The 23,698-nt window shown below is 46.7% G+C and overlaps 1 protein-coding gene across 4 annotated transcripts in view; it reads left to right on the top strand.

Moving 5' to 3' along the window:
• Positions 1–23,698, top strand: part of OSBPL9 (oxysterol binding protein like 9) — a 163,625-nt gene that overhangs the window by 123,204 nt on the left and 16,723 nt on the right. For 3 of the 4 annotated variants that reach the window (XM_054979826.1, XM_054979829.1, XM_054979828.1), the window contains 4 exons: positions 1,683–1,721; positions 8,846–8,939; positions 9,960–10,064; positions 12,259–12,418. In XM_054979826.1, the coding sequence (XP_054835801.1) occupies positions 1,683–1,721; positions 8,846–8,939; positions 9,960–10,064; positions 12,259–12,418 (398 nt within the window). The remainder of the gene's footprint in view (positions 1–1,682; positions 1,722–8,845; positions 8,940–9,959; positions 10,065–12,258; positions 12,419–23,698) is intronic. The other variant, XM_054979827.1, reaches the window with a different exon arrangement.

Raw genomic sequence — 23,698 nt, 5'->3', positions numbered from 1 at the left:
GTTAGAATGATCACTGCTCCACTCCTTTTTTGCTGCCACAGACTTTGGCCGCAGATTTTGACTGAGACTAGAGCCAGTACTGTACGTAGAGTATATAGATCTAGGTCTCTGTTAAGTGTTGATTGATAGTTATGGAATTGGCATTTGCACCATCATTGGAACCTTCTGTTTTCATTTCCAGTCTACGGCATACCTTGTTGCCCAAGACCATCTGGTAGCACAACTGAATCTGGTGGTTCCCATTCCTCAGCCCAGCAGATTAATACAAAACCCAGTTAGATTAACTTCCCTGCCACGTATGTTTATCACTGTCTTCCTAACACCAGCCCAAATCACATTGCTTTGGAATGGGTCGTGTCTTTTATAGATGAGTGCTATAGAGTCTGTTCTCCCCCTACTTCAAAGAACCACATTTTACTCCTATTTCTTCAGCACCATCCCCTCAAAAGATGGAAGCCTACATCCAATGTTAAACCAGAGTGCATCAAAAGATTTATTTGTCCCACAAAGTTTTAAATGGCCTCTCTCTCCTGTATCCTATTCCTAACCAAAGGGATATGGGTTGCATCTGTAGACCCCAGAGATACTTATTTGTATACCTCTGTCCAATCCCAGGGTCATTTTTTTTTTTGCTTTGCTGTTTGGCCCATTTATCTGTACAAAGTCCTACCATTTGAGTTGCCATTGGTAGTCACAGAGTGCATGGTAGTGATAATGGCATATCTATGTCATCAGGAAGTCACCACATTTTCCCTGCATAGACATGCTACTCATGGCAGATGCCTACCTTTCCTGCACCATGTTCATACTGCATTGTGCCTTCTGGCAGAAGTGGGGCTCCAGATAGTGAATTGCACCTTGATTCTACCAGATATATCCAATTTGTAGAAGCAGTCGTGGACTTTGTGCACCTTGATTCTGTGCAGGGGGTAAAAACATATGCACAGTCATGTGTGTATTGTGATGTGAGTATATTTTACTGGGAATATGCTAAGCAGCCGAACTCTACATTCATGGTAAAATGAATCTCTGAATTAAGTAATTTTTGAAACTATGACATAACTTTTTACAAGATACTTTCTTGGTGGTAATTTTCTTTTGAACCATTAAGGAATATGATGTACAACCTTCACCTTATAGCTGTTTAAGCATTCACAGTTGTTGCTTCTTGATGTTTTGAAATGGTTGCAATTCGCTGTATTGCATAGTGCCTTTTCAATGCATACCCATTTTAATAATAATAACATTCGATTTACATACCGCCCTTCAGGACAACTTAACACCCATTCAGAGTGGTTTACAAAGTGTGTTGTTATTATCCTCACAACAATCACCATGTGAAATAGGTCGGGATGAAATAGCTGTGACTGACCCAAGATCACCCAGCTGGCTTCAAGCAGAGGAGTGGGGAATCAAACCCAGTTCTCCAGGTTAGAGTCCCACGCTCTTAACCACTACACCAAACCAAACCTTCTGTATTGGTATAAATGGAGCAGAGATGAATGTTACAAGGCAAGGCAAAATGACAAGGTTTCAGTGGTTAAGTGACTTCCTCATTGTGAGGATATCTTACTGTGGAAGACGAAATTCTGAAGAGAAATGCGTCATTCTCATTTAAACACAAATATAAATGACACTTATAAACAATTGATATGTTAATATTTCTAACATTTTTCCTTAAGGACCAAAATAATGAGGAGAAGCACGCAGATGGACTTATAGTAAGTTTAAGCCTAATCTTTTACTTCTCATTATTTCTACAGAATATTAACACTACAGTCATGTGAGCACAGGGATTTGAATTTCCACTCTCTTCTGATATTTCTTTCTCCTCATCACTTACAAGTGTTTGTCTTTGAATATATTTGTCACTCTCTTAAAGCCTGTTCAATAATTAAGAACATTAAATTCCAGCTTTTTCTGGAAACACTGCTGTTTCATTAAAGAAGAAAAATTTAAAACCATGTGAAGAAATTGGGTTACTTGAAATGCACGTTTTTGTTGGAGCAGCAGTCAGTTTCTCCAGAACCTGGCTTCTGAAATACTGGAGAAAAAAGTTCTATCAAGTTACTTTCTTATATATAATTTTAACATAGCTTCTCTTTCTGTCTTTCATTTGTATACAACTTCTTGACTGCTTCTTCTGAGTGCAAATTTAAATGCTAACACAAAGCTTTTTATGCAATTCAATTTTTCCATTGCTGAAGTTTTTAAACTTGAAAGACATAGGGAGTGGAGCCCTTGATATATGATAAAAAGAATGGAGTGCTACTGTATAATAGTGTTCAACTTCATGGCTTCTGAGCAGGCACACTCTGGAACTGTGCACGTGCAGGCCAGCCATGGAGATGATTTCCAAAGCTTTCTAGAAGACTAGGAATGCCCCTCCTCCCTTTTGCACTTTCCTGCTAAAATCATCCCATGACCAAGAGGAGGGATGTTATTCCCTCAGTTCTCTTTGCTGTCAGAGACAGCATTGCTGCCTACATTGCTGTTCTCTTCTTTCCCCTCACTTTATCCTTGAGACTGAGGAGAATTATTTCTTTTAAAAGTCTTTAACTCTCAGTAGACATTCTAGTGAATGATACGATTACATTCTAAAAAGAAAATTTTCTGTCTTCCCTTTGTCATTATGGTTCAAGAGGGGCTTCTTCAAATTGCTGGAAAATGCCAACCTGATTAAAGGCACCAGCTTAGCTTCTGAGATGTGACAAGATCAGGCTTACCTGGGCTATTCAGGTCAGGGCGCTCCCTCCCTAGCATCCTTGATTACCAAGGGCTAAATCCAGAGATTTGGCCTGTGAGAAATTCCTCAAGGGTTCCTTCTCCAAGGCTGTGGCTTCATGCCAACCTGATTAATGGTACCTGCCCCCCTCCCTGGCATCCTTCAGTACCAAGGGTTAAGTACAGAAGGGTAGCTAGGGTTGCTGGTCCCCTGGTAATGTCAGGGGATCCTCTGCCCTCCACCTCCACTCACCTGGTGAGTGGGGGTGGGGGGAGGCACGGGAATGGGCCTGCCAGGGCATGCTCTTGGCACAGCATGACATTACCCTCAGGAGTGACATCATCACACAGGCCCCTGGAGCACTCCCACACTTTATGCCAGGTTGATTTGGACCCCAGATGGCCCAGTTCTTTAAGAATCGGTCTGGTGCAAAGTGCTAGAGTGCTCCCGGGGCCTGCACAATAACGTCACTCTGGGAAATAATGTCATAGCACTGCACTGGGAGTGTATGTGTGACAACAGGTAAAAGCTGAGTGCCAGAGAGAAAGGGAACATGGCAACCCTAGGTGTGGCCTATCAGAGCTTTCTCACAAGGACTCTTTCTTCAAGGCTGCAGCAACATGCCAAGCTGATTGAAGTCACCTCCCCCCTCAGTTCTGAAGGGAGAAGCCTGGAAATATGATCAAACAGAGCCCCCGGTTGCATGGCTCTTTCTCAAAGGCTCGCCTGCATGCCTGCTCAAATAAAGGCCGCCCCTTAGGGGGCGGGGGGTCTGGCCACTCGCCAGCAGCACCCCCCATGTGCTCGCCTGCAGGCCAAACAGGAGTTTGCTGGTATTCCCAGCAATGTAGGAATGCTGGGTACTGCCGGCGGCCACCGGGCCTGGCAGGCACAGGGAGGAGGCGGCGAGCCGCCTCCCCTCAGGGGGCAGGGGGTCTGGCCGCTCACCGGCTGCACCCCCCATGTGCCCGCCCACCAGGTCAAAGAGGAGCATGCTGGTATTCCCAGCGAGGGCAGGAACAGTGGGTATTGCCGGCAGCCGCTGGGCCTGGCGGGCACGGGGAGGCGGTGGCGAGCCACCTCCCCTCAGGGGGCGGGGGGTCTGGCCGCTCACCGACGGCACCCCCCATGTGCCCACCCGCTAGGCCAAGGAGGAGCACGCTGGTATTCCCAGCAATGTAGGAATGGTGGGTAGTGCCGGCGGCTGGCGGGCACAGGGAGGCGGCGGCAAGCCGCCTCCCCTCAGAGGGGGGGGGTATGGCCGCTCGCCGGCAGCACCCCCCAGGCCAAAGAGGAGCGCACTGGTATTCCCAGCGAGGGCAGGAACAGTGGGTATTGCCGCCGGCCGCCGGGCCTGGCTGGCATGGGGACGCAGCAGCGAGCCTCTTCCCCTCAGGGGTCGGGGGGTCTGGCCGCTCGCTGGCGGCACCCCCCTTGTGCCTGGCCACCAGGCCAAAGAGGAGCGCGCTGGTATTCCCCGCCAATGTAGGAACGGTGGGTAGTGGCTGCCTCTGCAGTGCGGGGGCCCTACTATGAGGGTGTGCCTCCAGGTGGCTCCTGGTCTTCTGCAAAATGACTTTGTAATATTACTACTACTTTCAACAAGAATACTAAACATATCTTTCTTTATCTTTTTTGTTTTACTGCAAATGCTCCATGTCATTGCTATGAGTTGCTATAATCTTTCCTGGCGCCAACTCCTGGATACTCTGATTGGAGGCATGGGCTATTTGACCTTGAGAGATACTGTGATGGTCCATGGCCTGCCCTTTTTTTTCCTCCTTAGCTCTCAGGGACCCACGTTATTGGACAATGCCTTTGCTAATCCACTGGCAAGGTAATCTCTTTTTATGTTTTACCTCCTAGCATTTTTTTGCTGCACAGATTGTTCTGCTGGCAGCACAGGTTCATTGTTGGTGCATACTGTCTGTCATCTTTGGCCCCATCACACCTGCTTCATTGTTCTTTTTTCTGAGCGACAATTGCTGCTCCTTGACTGCCATATCTTGCACCTCTAAGTAGGTAAGAGTCTCTACTGAGGCTATAGCTGAACTTGGATCCTTCTCCTTATGCTGTTGATTATAATTGGGATTCAGACGCTCTAAACTTTCCTCTTCCTTATTGGATCTCCAAAGACTTTTAAAGTAGAGGTGTAACTCCTCGTTAACTTCTTGCACTTCCCTGGTGCTTCATTTTTAGTTTACAGCACTTCCACCTGTGTAAGGAGGACACTGGGTTTCTAACCTATCTCCCCCCCCCAATTCATAGAGTTTCACAATGTTAATGTATCCAATGCCCTGGCCAGGATACCCTACCAGAGGTTGGCTTTCAGCCCTCACTTCTCACAACACTATCAGCTGCATTAGTTGTTCAGGCTCTGAGAGAAACCTGGCGATACCGCCACACAACCCTTCCTTTGTGGGTTGGTAGAGGCTATCACATTCTCCCTTGAGTGCATGACTGTTCAATGCCCTTTACCTAGCATGGCTCTCCCCACCAGAGCACTGTTTTTTCTTTGCTGCATTCCATCTTGTACTTTGTCAGGGACACTTTTAGAGAACTCCCAGTTTCTTTAAAAGCACCTCTGGGTTAATGTCAATGAGAAACTAATCATCTATTGGGAAGGTGATCCTCCATAGTCTCTTTATTTTGAGAGCTTCACATCCACCTCTTTCTGTAAGTGAGCTTGCCATTCTCCCAGTATGGGACTGCGTGGAAGCCATGAAGATGAAAAGAGGCTGTACTTACCTGTAACTGTTGTTCATCGAGTGGTCTTCTATGCAGGCACATATCCCTTCCTCCTGCCCTGCTATGAACTCCCTGGAACCTTAGTTTCTGAGTAGTCTCCAGTGGTGGCCTGGACAGAACTGAGGGGATCCTTTGGTCATGTGATGTTTTTGATGGGAAAGTGCCAAAGGGAGTGCTCCTAGTCTTCTAGAAAGTTCTGGAAATCTTCTCTGTGGCTGGCCTGCATGTACACAGTCCCAGTGTGTTCCTTCACAGAAGACTACTCGATGAACAGCAGTAACAGGTATGTTACATGTGAAAACATGTCAGGTATCTGGTGACTCTAAAGTAACTTCTGTGTTAGAGTGGCTATGAACCATAATATAGATCCTGTGAAAATTCATAACTTTTTGCACAGGAAATGAGTAGTAGCAGAGAGAGATTTTTAGTGGGATTAAAAAATTGTCCCTTGTTAGTTGTATGACATCACATGCATTTAATAATGGTTGCTTAAGATGGTACATTCTTCTGACCTTGGATCAGACTTTTATCTCCATTGAAAGTCTAAAAATAAGATGGGTATCTGTATACAGAGATATACTGAAAGAAATACATCTAAATGTAGCTGAATTTGGTCCTCTGCCTTTTGGGCAGTACATTGGCAGGTCAGAACGAAGTGGTCATTGTTTGTAACAGTGGATCTGGATTTTAGGGGCACAAATTCTCTCACAAATTCTCTATGACAAATATGACAAAAGATACATTAGGCTCTCAAACACTCATGTATTTGATTTGTATTCGCTTGGACATTTTGCTTCACAGTGGGTTGTGGCATATGCAATCAAATAAAAATTGGCTACAAGTGTAAGATAGGTACAAGATTTGGATACTTTGTACTTTAAGGAATTACTTGAAGAATTTATCAAAGTTGTGTAGAAAGGAAGATGCAGGACTATGTTGTCGTACCTTTAGCAGGAATACTTGAGGATAGTTTCTGTAGCAGCTACTCTACAATAAATACAACAGAATATGTTCCTTTTGATAAGCTTGAAATCAATGTAACATATCACAGTTTTTTGAAACAATACTGGAAGGCTTGGGAAGATATAGCATGCCCTTGATATGAACATTTCTATTTAATTTTCCTTACCCAGAGTCTTGCCTCTGTAGGAGGAGCTCTAGGAGGTTCCCAGCATTACTAGTTTGGGGCAGATTTTTAAAAATGCTGCTCTGAAGTAACAGGTCATTTGACGGTAAATTCCTAGCTGTTCAGTATCTGCAGCTGCTTAGTTTCATTTTCAGTTTGGGGGAGGTATCAGTCACTGGTTCATTTTTCTCTTATTGCACCTTTTTGCACCTATTATTAGTAGAGCTAACTTTCCTTTACAACAGAGCACATACTTACCCAGAATTGTCCTTGTGCTTTGTTTCTTACTACTGTTCTTCCTCTGGTGCACAAATTACAGCTGCTGTGGTGAGGTTAACCAAAGTCAGCATTTGTTGCAATGGGAGGCCAAGTAATCAATTTCATCTCCACTGTGGAACAGTTAAAGCTCCTATGTCTGACAGTATTAGCAATCAACTGTAATTAATAGTTAAACAAAATACTGTAATTATTACATTGTAACTGCTTCTTATGTTTTGCCAGTTGGCTAGTGAGTATATTCCATGAACTAGCATGTTTTGTATATATGCAGTCATAAAATGTTTATATCTCGACATCACTTGGGATCAACATCACATGGGAATGTTTCAAGGCATCATCCTTAGATCTCAACAAGTGAAATAGAATACAGAGGTGAGAATAGTAGAAAGGGAATGCTGAGATGTAGAACAAATAGTCTTGTCAGTCCCTGATTCCAGATTAGATTACTTTGGGCCACTTTTTGACACTGGAGCTGTTCAATATCTGATGTTCTTTTTTCCTCAAGATTTATTTTCTACCTTTAATATCCTACTACCCTCACAATTTTTAAATGAGAGAGGATGTGTGGTCTATAGCTTGCTTACTGTAAGAAATGTTTAAATCACTTTTAAACTTCTTTGATTATTTCCTGCTGCATTCATTTTCTCAACAAACTTTTAAAAAATTGTACAGAAAACCAAGTTATGCTCTTGCTAGCACTTCGTACAGAGATAAATGTAACCCTTGAACACCTTCCCCTTCTTTTTGATTTTGAAACATTTCCATTATTGTTTCTGTCTTAAAGTACTAGATGTTTATGCTCAGGTGTCAGTCTATACTGTGCTTAATCCTGTTGCTGTTCTTGTTTGTTATCCCCCCCCCTGCAATTTGCTGCCATGTAACCTGTTTTTAAATGACCCACGCTGGATTTTGTTCAGTTTGCTTTTATTCTGCTCTTGATCTTACCTTGATTTTATTTCTTTGACAGTTTTAAATCAATGGAGTGTTTTTATAATCATGTTTCAAAAAGTGCTGAAAGTGTTTCACTGCTGTTGTACCTAGAAACCATGCACCCTGTTGGCAGGGTTTGAAGAAAATAACTAAAAGACATAAGGCTGCTTCCCAAAAGGTTGAAACTGGCTATTTATTAGATGTTAGCTAATAGATATATTAGAGTGATGGCATGCCATTGCTTGTATATGTAATTTGCCAAGAGCCTAAATCTTTCTATCACTTCAAAATTACAGGAGATACTAAAATAACAAGCCCATTGCTTGTTAAATATATGGCAAAAGGCCCAAGCATGCACTTTTGCCCTTGGCATGTATAGTGAATTTCCAAAATTTTCCAGGGTGCAAACTAGCTCAAGTGATTAGGTACTTGTGTTTTTTTACGGTTGATACCTTGTAGTGGTGGTCATCCTCTGATTTAAAGAGGCATCAATATTGGCAAACAAGGCTTGTGAACAGATTTTGTCTAATAATACTGGTTATATCAGATGAAAGGGATGGAGTTGACTAAATGTACCATGAACTAAAGTACAGCAAGATTGAAGAAAATTATTTGCATTCACTTAATCTGCAAATCATTTTATGATTACGTTGAAGAAATCTGACTTGTCTGACATGTCTGTATTTACAGCTGCTTCTATTGAAGACTCCTGATGAAGTCATAGGACATTTGTTCAGTAATATTTTTAGAATTGTGGTGGTCCTGGATCTCATTTATAGTGTTGCAATTAATGTAGGATAACAGTGAAAACAGAAACTGCAATTTCTTTAAGGCGCATTAATCGAGTAAATTTGATTGTAATATACTGTGACAATTATTTTTCTGTAGATGCTGTTTAATACTTAGGGGAATCTTTTTACACTTTCTCTGTCACTTTGCCTTTTTCTCAGGATTTTGTTGTTGTATGTGAAGAGTTCTTACATAGAGCAAATCACTGTGTTTCTCAAAAAAAGTTTGACTTATGTTTTGTATCACAGAGCACTATTAACCCTGTTGATGCAATCTATCAGCCTAGTCCATTGGAACCTTCAGTGATCAGCACAATGCCCACACAGACTGTCTTACCTCCAGGTATAGTACTTGAAAACTCTTGCAGATTTCCCCCCCTGAAATAATAGCAAGTAACAATATTTGGTAACAGTTTAATTGTTTAACAGATTCTGTTGCTTTGGTTCACCTGTTTAAATTTTGGAGACAGTTTTTTCCCTGAAGCTTAATTTTCTTATTGGTAAATACATTTACAAAAAGGACAAGGGTTTGAAGTTGATTTATGTAATTAATTTATAAGCTCCTACATATCCCTTCTGTTAGAAGGGATTTAATAACTATACTATTTCATGCAGCTAAATCCTCACTTGCTTCATTTTGGAAGTCACAATCAGTTCCTACAATTAACACCTGATTCAACAAGATACGGGATTTTCTAATAATGGAAAAAATAACAGAAAAGCTATACCTACAGAAAACCCCCACCGGTACTTCGAATTTTTATCTTAAGTGGGAGCCTTTCCTCAAATTTCTTTCTAAAAATAATCTACTTTTGACAAAGCTACCTTACCAAGAAGTTATTGATATGGAAACGTGGGGTTTGTGGTGACCTTTTGTGCAGATTGTTATATTACTATTAATATCTCTACTGTTAAGATTGTTCTGTTTGTTACATATTTAAAATAAGTATTAATGGTTTCTTGTATTGATACTGACAAACTTGTATCCATCTTTGGTTTTAATTTGAGTATATTGTTATTTTGATGATAGCTGTTAATGCTATTAACATTCTTTTTTAAAAAAAAAATTAAAATTATAAGCTCCTGGTGCTCTTATGTTGCTTTTCCAAAAGTGGGCTGGTAATACAGGAACAAAAATATATATGAGTTTCTTTTTTATTTTAAATGAACTGTGTCTTTTTATTTACTTAATGTGGTAGGATTCAGTTCATTCCATTAAATACTATTTGGATTTCTTCTCTTGATACCCTTTCTTTTTATATTTATGCCTTTTAAGGACAATATCTAAAAGTAGGAATAGGGAAGGAGCTTTGCATAGCAACATTGATACTGAACAACCTCCTTTGTCTTGAATACCTTTCAGAACCAGCTCAGCTTTGCAAATCAGAACAACGACCTTCGTCCTTGCCAGTTGGACCTGTTGTAGCTTTACTTGGAAATCACCAGACTCCAACACCAAATAGTACAGGTACCGTACCAGTACTGTTCTAATTTGAAACATGAAAATTACACTGTGTAGACTTGATATTTGTGAAGCTATAAAATGGCATACACTTTCTGCTGGAAGACCCAATACCAGGTCATGGAGTGGCATATTTTAGTGGGAATTCCACAGGCCACTTTTTCTCCTTAATAGGAAGGAATGAAAATAAGGATGCTGGGTCTCTTGCTTTGGCAGGAGACCTCTCCGCACTGGGCAGCAGGAGAAAAACAAGGTGGTGGAAGTAGCAAGTGATCAGTTGTGATACAGTGATGTCACTTCCAATGCAACTGGAAGTGACATCATCAGCAGTGCTCTAATATTTGGATAAAAACTTCATGGTTAAACCATAGAGTTTTGGTCGAATGCTAGAATATTACCAGAAACACAATGATGTCGCTTCCGAACACGCTGAAAGTGATATTATAGTGTCCACTAACATCGGTGTGTCGCTGGTGAGAAACCCTCCCCCTCCCTTGGTAGTTTTCCTCCAGTTGTCAGCCTTGTGGTGGAACCCTTAAATGAAAAACCGTGGCTGACATTCTAAACAACTGTCTAGCCAACTGGTCATGTATCCACCCTATGTTCTAAGAAGTTTCCAGTTACAGTAAAAGCCCAGGACACAGTAAGGACAGATTACGATGTTGGACCAGAGGTGTGGAGATAGGAAATACCTGCACATTTGCTAGGGAACAGTGTAGTTCTTGGCTACCTTCATCACATACAGATTGGATTGCTTTAAATGGTGGCTTGGAGAGAATAGTGGAGCTGCTATGTGGACTTAGTGGAAGACCACAAAAATAACTCCCAAGTGGAGGGCTGGAGATGGTGTCTGAATTCTTTCTCTGTAATATTATAGATAAGTAGATAATTATAGATAATATTATAGGTAAGATAAACAGACTAAACTCATAGGTATTGATTAGTATGTGTTAAGCAGATTAGATTGTGGAGTTTAATCTTGGAATTAAAAGTTTACTTGTTCTGCAGGATTTGTTTAATTCTTAGTTGTACTCATCTATTAAAAGAACAAGTTTTTTTTTCAAATTAAGCCTGAAAAGTAAGCTGCTTTCCAATTAAGCCTAGAGTACCCCACTTGGATTAGAACCTTGTCATCAGACATGTACATACTTTGCATTTTTCTGTGCCATTTTTCTATAAAAAATTCTTTCATGTGGTTCTTTTTTATTTACATCAACTCTGACGGCTTCATACTTGGCTTTTTGAGTATTAAGTCATACATCTATTTGACATAATTCATTATGTAGGGCCAAATCTCTCAGCATTTTCAAATAACTTAATTAGTTGTCAGTGCTTGCTTATAGACAAGTTGTGTATAAGTGTATTTGACCGGTGACAGTTCACTTCTTTTTTGTTTGCCTTCACAAATCTAATCCATCCTAAACGGCCTAACAGTAATTCAAATGATGGTTGTTGTGGGTTTTCCGGGCTGTATTGCCGTGGTCTGTGACACTGAGAGATCTCTGTCTTTTGGTGCTACACCTCTGAAGATGCCAGCCACAGCTGCTGGCGAAACGTCAGGAACTACAATGCCAAGACCACGGCAATACAGCCCGGAAAACCCACAACAACCATCGTTCTCCAGCCGTGAAAGCCTTCAACAATACATAGTAATTCAAATGATAAAGGATTGTTTCCATTGTGTTTCATATCTATATTACAATTGGGTGTTCCCAGTCCAGTTCAGTGCTTCATGGTGAAGGTCAGTTTGGGATGTTAATCCTTCTACCCTTGCATGGTTTCACATATTGAAACCACCCTCTTCAGTAAGTAAGGTCTATTTCCATAGACAAAACCATGCTGGGTTGAAAGAATTAAATTCCCTCTTTTGATGTGCCTCCAGTCCAGATAGGACCCAAGCAGGCCTGTAGTTTACTGTTTTCAAAATGTTTAGAAGATTTACACACATCTCTTAGTATTTCATCTCATTTGGCCCATACTCTAATCTGAATTTGGGAGTTTGGAGTGGTTAGCAGGAAGTGAGGGGAAGGCAGATGCAATCAGTGACTTACTGAATTCTTACCGTTTTTCTGATTTCTTTTATTTATTCACAAAGATCATGTATGGTTCAAGTAGCTACCCATTTTGTATATGATTGGTTCCACTAAAGATACCTTTTCCAAAAACTAGATGTTCTTTGTAATTTGTATAATCTTTATAGGCAGTGGACAGTCAGCACCAAGCAGCAGTTTAACTTCTCCGAGCCATGTCAATCATTCTCCAAATACGGTTCCAGACTTTTCTTATTCCAGCAGTGAAGATGAATTTTATGATGCTGATGAATTCTATCAGAGCAGTTCATCCCCAAAGAGGTGCTTAGAGTAAGTGATGGAAAAACACACTATTTCTCCTTGAGAATAATTGTCAAAAGTTGTATATTTGTTGAAATAGGAAACAATTACCATGTGTTGCAGAAATTGCTATAGACTATATTTTGCCTTTTTTTTAAAAAGTGAGACAAAATAGCAGTTAACTGTACAGCATGCTTGTAGAAACTGTCAGTCTAAACTGAGGTTGAATTTTCATCCATGACAACTGGAATAAGTGTGAGTTGGAAGTCCCCAGTTCTCCCTCTGGGGTGGAGGACATCTTGATGGGTGATTCCCACCCTCTGTTCAGGGAGGCAGGAACAAGTTTTCTACTTCCTGACTTCCTAGTGGAAGTCACCCTTTCTTTCAGCTTCATTCCTGCCTTGACAGGGAGAGCAGCTTCATCCGAGTGCTACCTTACCTTTCAACTTTCTTTCTTCCTTTCCTTCACTTCTACGTTCCAGAACCTGATTCTTGCCTTGTTCACTCCTTTCTACTCTACCTCCTTGCTATTCTCTTTCTCCCTGCGTGCCTGCTAGAGGACTTGCAGTGGAAGCTTTCTCCTTCCTTCCCTTGGCCGTGGCGGCCATTTCATGGCAAGACAGAATCGTGGACCAGCAGAACATGCTGTTCCATCACAGTAGGACAGAAAATCACAAGGGACACGATGGATTCCTCTCCGAAGGAGAGTTGGAAGCCCCCCTCACCAACGCTTCCCAGCATCAACCCCAGAGACAGTGGGGCAAACCGCAAGGAAGCCACAGCTGCGGCCACCCATATTGCGAAGAGACCAGAAGCTCAAAATGCGCTATTCCTCTCTGAGCAGAGGAAACACGGCAGCCATTTCTGGCCTCGTAAATGAGGGCAGCATTGCCAACCAGCTGGGAGGCAGCTATGAAGTGGATTTCTCCACATCCTTAAGCCAGTCTAGTGGCGTAAGACAGTGCTGGACAGCCAAGCCAGTCTGAGATTCAACAATTACCTGTGCCTCCAGAGCCTATGGCGAACAAAGGAGGGCTACTCATGAGTAATGCAATGGGATCAGGACCTGTGGTAGTACCCCAGGAATTCCTAAATGCCATTAGACAGACTATTTTTTAAAAAAGCTTGCTTATCTTACTTCAGAAAGCCGTGGCAGCCATTTCTGGCCTCGCCAAAGCTGGCAACCTTGCCAACAGACCAGGTAGTCAATCAATGAAAAGGAATACCCCACCCGGGAGAAAACACACTTACAACAATATAATCAATTTATACAATTTAAAGTGTCCAAGTGCTCAAGTGCTAATTTGTCATATACAATTCATCACAATTGATACAATCAATAATATGAACACATTTCGTAAATAACACCACACTTCCCACACATTCTACTTGTATACTCAAAATGTCAAGGAGGTGACTCTGGGAAAAGTCCTCAGGTAAGTATCTTTAAGGTAAAATTGATCTTATATGTCCTTTACTAATGTTCTCTTTTCTTTATTCCGCTGATTCAGTAGAAGGAAACCCGAAGATTCCAAGCCCAAACTATTTTTTAAAAGCTTGCTTATCTTACCTCAGAAAGCCATGGCAGCCATTTCTGGCCTGGCCAAAGCTGGCAACCTTGCCAACAGACCAAGAGGTGGCTGCGGAATGGTTTCCCGCATCCAAAGCAAATCAGTGGGCACAGGACCCAGCAAGAGCACCAGATAGCAATGGCCCTAGGGTCCAGTACTGCTGATGGTCTACTTGTGAGTAATGCAATTGGGTCAGGCAGTGCGATGCTATCCCCAGATTTCCTAAACTTGATTACATAAACTGAGACTGCCTTTTTGTCAGAGTGCTGAGGGAAGAGACAGGCCTTCCACCACCTAAACAGGGAACTGTGGAAGAGGCCATTTCTTACAAAGGGAATCCTAGCTGGCCCTCTGAGGCAGCTAGAAAGGAAACCTATACCAGAAAAAGAAATGGAAACTGAAACTTATGCAGATCATGAAGTTTTTTCTCCCTGTTGGTTCCATATATGGCTAGTAGTGTGCAAAAAAAAAAATTCAGGTTTCCCCAAAGCAGAAAAAAATAATTGGAAATAAGGGATTCCCAAAGTAGCAAACAAAGCAGTGAATCCCTTCTTTGACCAGTTTTGGCGTGCTCCGTAAAGATTCAGAGCACACCAACAAACTACCCCCCCTGCTTATTTCACCCGATGGGAGGGGGAGGAGGGAACCCCCTCTTTCCCCTCCTATCGGGTAAAATAAACCACGACGGGGGTGGGGTCCAAACCCCACCGAGCAGATCAGCTGCTTGGTGGGGTTTGTGGCCAGCCCTTTAAACTCCATTTGGGTTGTGCGGGAAAACCCCTGCAATCCAGGTGAAGCGCGGAAGTGCCCTTTCCAGCTGGCTAGAGGAAGGGGGGGAGAGTTTGAAGGGAAGAAGGTTCTCCGTGCTGCTTCCCTTCAAACTCTCCCCCTTTCCAGCTGGCTGGAGGAAGTGGGGGAGAGTGTCATGGGCTGGGCCCGCCCAAGCTGGGAGTCCAGGTACTAGCACGAAGCCAAGGGGTGTTCAAAAGTCACAAGCCAGGTCCAGTCCGTAGTCAGAGCACAAGGTTAATGCCAGGGTTGCCTCCAGGATCCAAAAAGCCAAGCCAAGTCCAGTCCGTAAGTCAGAGCACGAGGGTATCGAATCAAGGTGCAGGCAAGAGCAAGACACAAGGTACCAGGGAGTGGTTGCAGGTAGTTGACACGTTGCTTCCACGCCTGGCAGTTGCTCCTGACTGGCTTTTATAGCCAGGCGTGATTTTCAGCCAGCTGCTGGGGCTCCATCCTGATGCTACTCATCATCACTCTCCAGCAGCTGGCGTTGGCTCAGGAGACGAGCACTGCGCCGTCTCTCCTGCAGTTCCAGTCTCTGGCGCTGCCTGCGGCGCTCTCTAGGTGTGGGTGAGCCTGGGGGGGTGGAAGCCCCTGGCTGGGCTTCCCCTGTGGTGCTGGCAGTCCCTGACTGAGCCTCCCCTGTGGAAGTTCCTGGCTGAGCTTCCCCTGTGGTATTGGGGCTAGAGGGTGCTGGTGTCTCAGCTGCTAGCTGTGAGCCTTGATCAGCCAGCAGCTGCTGCTCATGATTGCTGGCTTCTGCTGAGTCAGGGCTAGGGCTGGCTACACAGAACTCTTCTTCTCCTGAGGAGTCCTGGCTGGCTACACGAGGCTCCTCTCCTCCAGAGGAGACCTCACTCTCAGACTGGGCTATGACACCATCCCCCCTCCCAAGGCCCCCCCTCCTCTGTGGCCCGGGCGCCCCCGGTTTCTGAGGATAGGCCCGATGGAATTGTCGGACTAGACGGGGGGCATGAATGTTCACAGCCGGCTCCCATGAGCGGTCTTCCGGTCCATACCCCTTCCAGTCCACCAAGTACTGCACTTGCCCCCGCCGGCGACGGGAGTCCAGGATCTGGGCGACCTCATATTCTTCTTGCCCCTCAATGGTAATCGGAGGTGGAGGAGGTGGTGGCCCGGGATGGTGCAGGTCTGGGGGTGACGCCGGGACTAGAAGGGACCGATGAAACACGGGATGGATCGGGAGGGTCGGTGGTAGTTGCAGGCGGTAGGCTACGGGGTTCACCTGGTCGGTGATCACGAAGGGTCCAAGGAACCGAGCATCCAGCTTTTTGGAGGGCCGTTGGCTGCGGATATGGCGGGTAGATAACCAGACCTGGTCACCTACGGACAGGGGAACACCAGGTTGCCGTTTCCGATCCGCAGCTCCCTTGTAGTTTTCCTTGGCAAGCTGGAGTTGCTCCCGCAACAGCTCATGCATGGATTGAAGTTCCTGGAGGCGATCGTCCGCAGCTGGGATTCCTGACGAGGGTGTGGTGCTAGGAAAGAAGCGAGGGTGATGGCCATAGTTAGCCATAAAGGGGGTCTGTTGGGTGGAGGAGTGCACTGCATTGTTATATGCGAACTCGGCCAAAGGCAGTAGGGCTAGCCAGTCATCCTGTTGATGGTTTGTATAGCATCTCAGATACTGCTCCAGGGTTGCATTGGTGCGTTCCGTTTGCCCGTCGGACTGGGGATGGTGTGCTGAGGATAAGTGGACTTGGGTGCCAAGAAGGGAGTGCAGTGCCCGCCAAAACCTAGAGGTGAATTGAACTCCCCGATCGGAAATTACATGGTCCGGTCGCCCGTGAAGTCAAAAGACATGCTGAAGGTACAGGTGTGCAGTGTCCTGAGCGGTGGGGGGTCCAGAACAGGGAATGAAATGGGCCATTTTTGTGAATAAGTCCACCACCACCAGGATGCAGGTATGGCCTTCGGAGCAGGGCAGATCTGTAATGAAGTCCATGGAAATAGTCCTCCATGGCCCGGTGGGTGTGGGTAGCGGATGCAGAAGGCCGGAGGGTTTGCCAGGGGAATCCTTGGCCCGCCTACACGTCTCACAGGCTGCCACGTACCGGGCCACATCTGATTGCACCCGGGGCCACCAGAAGTCACGGGTCAAGAGATGGGTTGTCTTGTGGCGACCGAAGTGCCCAGCGGGTCTGGAATCATGGACCAGTTGCAGGACTTTCGTTCGCAGCGGGCCAGGTGGTACATAAATTCGGCCTCGATGGGTCAGTAGCCCCTCTTCCTCTGCGAAGCCATCCGCCTGGAGCTGGTGCGGCTCCCGGACCTTCTGGAGGTATTTCTGGGCAACTGGGTCCAGTACCTGTTGAGCCAGTATCTCCTCAACCAGCCCCTGGGAGGGTTGCGCGGCAGCGAAAGTTTCGGGAGCCAGGATAGTAGTTAGAGGCTCTTCCCAGCCTGGGGATGAGTTGTACTCTGGTTTCCGGGACAGAGCATCGGCTTTCTTATTCTGGGAACTGGGGACATACGTGATCCTGAAGTCAAAGCGGGAGAAGAACAATGACCAGCGGATCTGCCTCTGGTTGAGGCGGCGGGCGGTTTGGAGATGTTCAAGGTTCCGGTGATCAGTGAGCACTCGGACAGGGTGTTGAGCCCCCTCCAGATGGTGCCGCCAAACCTCGAAGGCTGCCTTTATTGCCAGCAGCTCCCGCTCCCAGATGGTATAGTTCCTTTCTGCAGGGGTAAGCTGGCGAGAGTAGTAGGCACAGGGTTGGGGGACGCTGGAGGAGGTTGCGCGTTGTGAGAGCACCGCTCCGATGGCAGTGCTGGAGGCGTCCGCCTCAACTACGAAGGGTAGCTGGGGATCTGGGTATCGGAGTACCGGTTGTGTGATGAAGCGTGCCTTCAAGGTCTGGAATGCCTCATTGGCTTCCGGTGTCCAATGGAAGGGTTCTCGAGGCCGGAGAAGCCGGGTAAGGGGAACAGCTATGGATGCAAACTGGGGGATGAACTGCCGATAGTAGTTGGCAAACCCCAGAAATCGTTGCACATCCTTCCGTGAGCGGGGGGGTTGCCAGGTCTGTACCGCTTCGACCTTAGCTGGGTCCATTTGGATACCCCGGGGCGAGATCACATGGCCGAGGAATTCTACGGCAGGCAGGTGGAATGCACATTTTTCCAGCTTGGCAAACAGGCCATGCTGCCGGAGTCTTTGCAGCACCATGCGCACGTGCTGGGGGTGTCGAGCCGGGTTCCGGGAATAAATTAATATATCATCCAAGTAAATGATGACAAACTGATCCAGCAGGTCACGAAAGACATCATTCATAAACCTCTGAAACACCGAGGGCGCGTTAGTCAGGCCAAAGGGCATTACCATGTACTCGTATTGTCCATACCTGGTACTAAAGGCAGTTTTCCACTCATCGCCTTCCCGGATGCGCACCAGGTTGTAGGCTCCCCGAAGATCCAGCTTGGTGTAGATCTGGGCTCCCTTAACTTGCTCCAGGAGGTCGGAGATCAGTGGCAGTGGATACCGGTCTCGGACAGAGATTTTGTTCAGGGCCCGGTAGTCATTGCAGAGCCGGAGTTCTCCACTTTTCTTTTTAACAAAGAGGACTGGGGCAGAGGTGGGCGAGGTGGAGGGGCGGATGAATCCTCGACGCAGATTGGTTGTGAGGAAGTCCCGGAGTGCGGCCAGCTCAGGCTCTGATAACGAGTACAGGCGTCCCACTGGCAGGGGGGCGCCGGGGATTAAGTCAATAGCACAGTCATACGGCCGATGCGGGGGGAGTTGGTCTGCCCCTTTTTCCTCAAACACATCTGCAAAATCTGCATATATCTCCGGTAGTGCAAAGGCCCCTTGTGCAGCGGCTGCAATTGGACCCGTGCGTTTATTTTCATGTGGGCAGGGTGTCCGGAAGCGAAGGTCCTGCTGGCCCCACCGAATAACCGGATCATGGCAACAGAGCCAGGAGAGCCCCAGGACCAGCGGAAAGTGGGGGATGCCCACAACATCGAAGCAGAGCTGCTCACGGTGATGCTGGATCTGCAAGAGAAGGTCCTGGGTTTCCTTGACCACTGGCCCAGAACGCAGAGGCCGCCCATCAATGGCCTCCACTACGGTGGGGGTCTTCTTTGCCCGCAAGGGAATCCTGTGCTGTGCGGCAAACTTGATATCCATGAAGCAGCGGGATGCCCCTGAATCTACCATGGCATACACAAATAGGCATCGGCCGTCAGGCAGGCACAGCTTTACAGGCACCAGGAATGGTTCGGGATGGTCACAGGAGGCATTGGCTGTTCCAACAAGTTGTTTAGCAGGAGTCCGCTCCAGAGCTAAAGCTGGGGCCCTCCTTTTTGCAGGGCAGTCATTGGCGTAGTGGCCCACCCCACCACAGTACCAGCAGAGGTTGTGGGTGTGACGCCGCTCCTTCTCCTCAGGAGGCAAATGGGTACAAGGCATGCTCGAGGGTGCTAGTTCTGCTGCCTTGGCAGGTGAGGCCTGGGGCGGAGGACAGCTTAGCACACGGGCTTGTCTCCGGTTCTCTAGCCGCCCATCGATTCGCAAGCATAGGAGAATGAGCGCTTGTAGTTCTCTCGGTCGTTCGGATCGGGCCACTTCATCCAATACCTCCTCAGATAGGCCCTCCAGGTACTGGTCGGCGAGGGCAGCTTCGTTCCAGCCCAGGTCCTGGGCCAGTAACTGGAATTCAGTGGTGTATTGGGCCACAGTCCCATTCCCCTGGGTGAGGGCACGTATTCTTTGGTTTGCTTTGATGGCCTTCAGGGGGTTCGCAAAGGCGGCAGAAATGTGGGCCACAAAGTTTGGGAAATCCCCTAGCAGTGGGGATTTGGCCAGTAACAAGGGTGTGGCCCATCTTGCCGCCTGCCCCTTTAACAGGCTGAGGATAAAGCCGACCTTGCTTTTATCTGTGGGAAAGTCTCTGGCCCGGAGTTCAATATATAGCTGGCAGCGGGCAAGAAATGCTGGGAATTCCTCCACATCGCCCTCAAAACTGTCAGGAAGCTTCACTGGGCATTTAGCAGGCGGCAGTGCAGCAGGGGCAGCAAGTAGGGTGGCAATCTGCTGCTGCAAAGTCACCAGTGCTTGAGTCAATTGCAGTACCTGATCCTGCAGCAGAGCCAGGCTCCCCAGGGTGGGCATCGCCGTGTCCATGCTGGGAAGTTTTGTGGTGGAAGCAATCTGTCATGGGCTGGGCCCGCCCAAGCTGGGAGTCCAGGTACTAGCACGAAGCCAAGGGGTGTTCAAAAGTCACAAGCCAGGTCCAGTCCGTAGTCAGAGCACAAGGTTAATGCCAGGGTTGCCTCCAGGATCCAAAAAGCCAAGCCAAGTCCAGTCCGTAAGTCAGAGCACGAGGGTATCGAATCAAGGTGCAGGCAAGAGCAAGACACAAGGTACCAGGGAGTGGTTGCAGGTAGTTGACACGTTGCTTCCACGCCTGGCAGTTGCTCCTGACTGGCTTTTATAGCCAGGCGTGATTTTCAGCCAGCTGCTGGGGCTCCATCCTGATGCTACTCATCATCACTCTCCAGCAGCTGGCGTTGGCTCAGGAGACGAGCACTGCGCCGTCTCTCCTGCAGTTCCAGTCTCTGGCGCTGCCTGCGGCGCTCTCTAGGTGTGGGTGAGCCTGGGGGGGGTGGAAGCCCCTGGCTGGGCTTCCCCTGTGGTGCTGGCAGTCCCTGACTGAGCCTCCCCTGTGGAAGTTCCTGGCTGAGCTTCCCCTGTGGTATTGGGGCTAGAGGGTGCTGGTGTCTCAGCTGCTAGCTGTGAGCCTTGATCAGCCAGCAGCTGCTGCTCATGATTGCTGGCTTCTGCTGAGTCAGGGCTAGGGCTGGCTACACAGAACTCTTCTTCTCCTGAGGAGTCCTGGCTGGCTACACGAGGCTCCTCTCCTCCAGAGGAGACCTCACTCTCAGACTGGGCTATGACAGAGAGTTTGAAGGGAAGATCGCTCTCCGGCAGGCTGCACTCAGCCTCTTGTCAGGGAAACCCCTGACAAGCGGCTGAGTCAGGGGTGAAATGTCCCTCTCCCTGCTGCTGTGCAGCAGCAGGGAGGGCATTTCACTCTGGCAGGCTGCACTCCGACGCTTGTTAGAAACCCCTGACAAGCAGCTGAGTCAGGGAGTTAAATGTCCCTCTTTGTGCCACTGCACAGCAGCATAGAGAGGGAAATTTAAACCCCGGCAGGCTGCACTCAGATGCTTGTCAGGAAACCCCCAACAGCTGATCGGTGGTTTAAATGTCCCTCTCCCTCCTGCTGCGCAGCGATATGGAGAGGGATATTTCAGCCCCTTGACCCGAAGCTTCCCGAAGCTACACAAATAACTTTGGGAATCTTTAATTTGGGGTTCCCGAAACAAACCCGGCATGCTGGGGCTGTTTCAGAAGTCCTGAATCTTTGCAAATCGGGTCCGATTCTGGTATTTTCCCCAAATCGGAAATCCGAAGCGCACACCCCTATATATGCCTGTACGCCCTTTTTTCCTCCAGAGAATGGGGCCAGCTCTCCCTAGGGTTCTCAATCTCTTTTAATCAGCACAGAGTAACCTTAGAAACAAAGAAAAGAGCACAAGGCCTAGCAGGCCTTCAGCTAGCTCATGCAGACATGAGTAAACCCCGGACTGGAGTGGAACTGCTCCAGTTTTTAGTACCCTGGAACCAACATGAAACAGACTGCACAGCATTACAATTGCCTATGCTGAGAGAGAATCCTTGTTGTGGTTGTGTTCATCCTGTCTCTGGAATCTTTCCTGTATGACACCATTTTAAACAAGAGCCAGTTTGATGTAGTGGCAGAGTGTTGGGCTGGGATCTGGGACATCCAGATTCTCGTGCCATTCTCCCTGGGAGGCCTGCCTGTGGCCTTGGGCCCGTTGCATTCTCTAGAGCTGGCCGGTCTTGCGGTTTTGTTCTGTGGCTAGAATGGAAAGGTATGAAATGTTGTATTCACCTTGGAGCTCCCACTGGGGCTGAAAGCTGGGGTTTAGATAAACACAACCATCTTTCTACTCAGAAAGGGTGCCCCAGGGCAGAAAGTCCTTGATGCACATACTTTCCTTGAATTGGCTACTGGCAGGGCTTTTGCTGTAACTCTTAGCAAATATATTCTTTGTTCCAGTGGTCATCATTATTGTTGTTGAGGATCTACAGATTAAATAGCACCTCATCTCTATTTCACTCTCTGTAGACAGCAAATGCTTTAAACTATTAGTCTGTGAGAACCCGAATTCTCTGTTGCAATTTTTCCTTTAAGCTACTGATGAACAGGTCATTATGACCTCTCTGCCATCCCCTTGAAGGGAGCATGAAATATGTTTAACCTTATCCTAGGGCATAAAGGGTATGGGCCAAAATGCTATGAATTGAGGCCGTTGATCATCTCTAATAGCAGATTGCATCCTTGTAGGAAAAAGATAAAAGCCCAGTGGCTCCCTAAGAATTAACGTTTATTTGCTATGTGTTTTTGTGAGTAAAGTTTCCTTTTTCAGATATGTGTGTTTCATAGTGGCTGTTGCTGTGATTTCACAGAGACTCTGAATTCTTCAGTCCAAATAGACAGCATTCTTGTTACAAGTAAGTTCATCCCTCCTTTCTCATGCCTCCTCTCCCCCAGGACCAGGGGGAAAGGAATGTACACCATATTGTTCACAGTGCCAAAAAGAACGGAGATTGGAGGGTGATACTAGACTTAAAATATTCAACAAGTTCATCGAACTTAGGTATCTCAGATTTGAGATGATGAGATCCATTACAGAATCCCCACTAATGGAGGGCCCATAGCTCAGCGGGAAACCACCTGCCTTGCATGCAGAAGGACTCAGGTTCAGCCCCTGGCATCTGTTATTCATAGATCTCTGGGCCGACCTACACCAAAGGAGTATGTTACTGTACTTGATCTAATGGAAGCATATTTCCACATACCAGTCTTGGCCGGGCACCGAAGACTCCACCATTTCTGTGCAAGAGGGCTCCATCTACAGTTCAGAGTACTTCCATTTGTCCTCTCCACGGCACCAAGAGCCTTCACAAAGAATTTGATCAACCCAGTGTAAAGTTAAGGGAGAAAAAACATTCATCTACACACAACTTACTGATCAGGTTAAGCTCTGTATGCCTACAAGCTTACAGTTCATTGTCAGTCTTCTGTGCAATGGGACTGTGCATGCGCAGGCCTGCCAATTGGTCAATTTTTCTAGCTAAGTCCGCCAAGGGGCACTCGCCTCCCAGTGCACATGAGTGAGCCTTCCCGCCAAAACGGCACAGGGAGGTAGCTCCCCAGACCCTGGTCAAGAAGGTTCTAGTTTACTCTGCTCGTCTTAAAGTTAAAAAAATAGAATGTTGATGAGATCTTTCTTTAATATGGCCGATACAGCCTTATTTAAGAAGTGCACAACCAAGATGACCAAGACAGAAGGTCATTCCATCTGTCTGGAGTGCCTGGGGGAGGGCCATAATGTCTAGGCCTGTGAGCATTGCAAGAGCTTCACCTCAAAGGCCAGAATGGAGAGGGCCAAATGGCTTAAGGTGCTGCTTTGGGAACGCGCTATGAAAGTGTCCAATGCACCAAAAGTCATTTCCCCTTTGTTGGGGACGGCAGCTGCCCAAGCCCTCGAGAGGGCCACCTTGACACCTACTGAATCAACTCGGTGGCATCTGACCTCGACTCCAAGGATCAGAGCCACAGGGTCTGTCAGAAGCAGCTCAGATCCATACTCTTCTGAAGTCACTCGTGGTGTCGGATCCGTTGACATCGGGCACCCCTAAATAGAAGCGGCTAGACTCAGTTCGTGGGGAACATCGAGAGAGTCCCAGATCAGTGGCCTTAGAGCTGAGAAAGTCTGGCTCCAATAGCTCGGATCCAAAGACGACGGCCTCAGCAAGATCAGATCCAAAGAGGCCGGAACCAAAGCCCTCGCATCCAAGGAACTCGGATCCAAAGCGCCTGGATCCGAAAGGGTC

Source organism: Eublepharis macularius, chromosome 5 (assembly GCF_028583425.1).
Source record: "Eublepharis macularius isolate TG4126 chromosome 5, MPM_Emac_v1.0, whole genome shotgun sequence".
NCBI lineage: Eukaryota > Metazoa > Chordata > Lepidosauria > Squamata > Eublepharidae > Eublepharis > Eublepharis macularius.
Note: the sequence above shows the minus strand (reverse complement) of the source record. Positions and strands in the feature narration are given on the sequence as shown.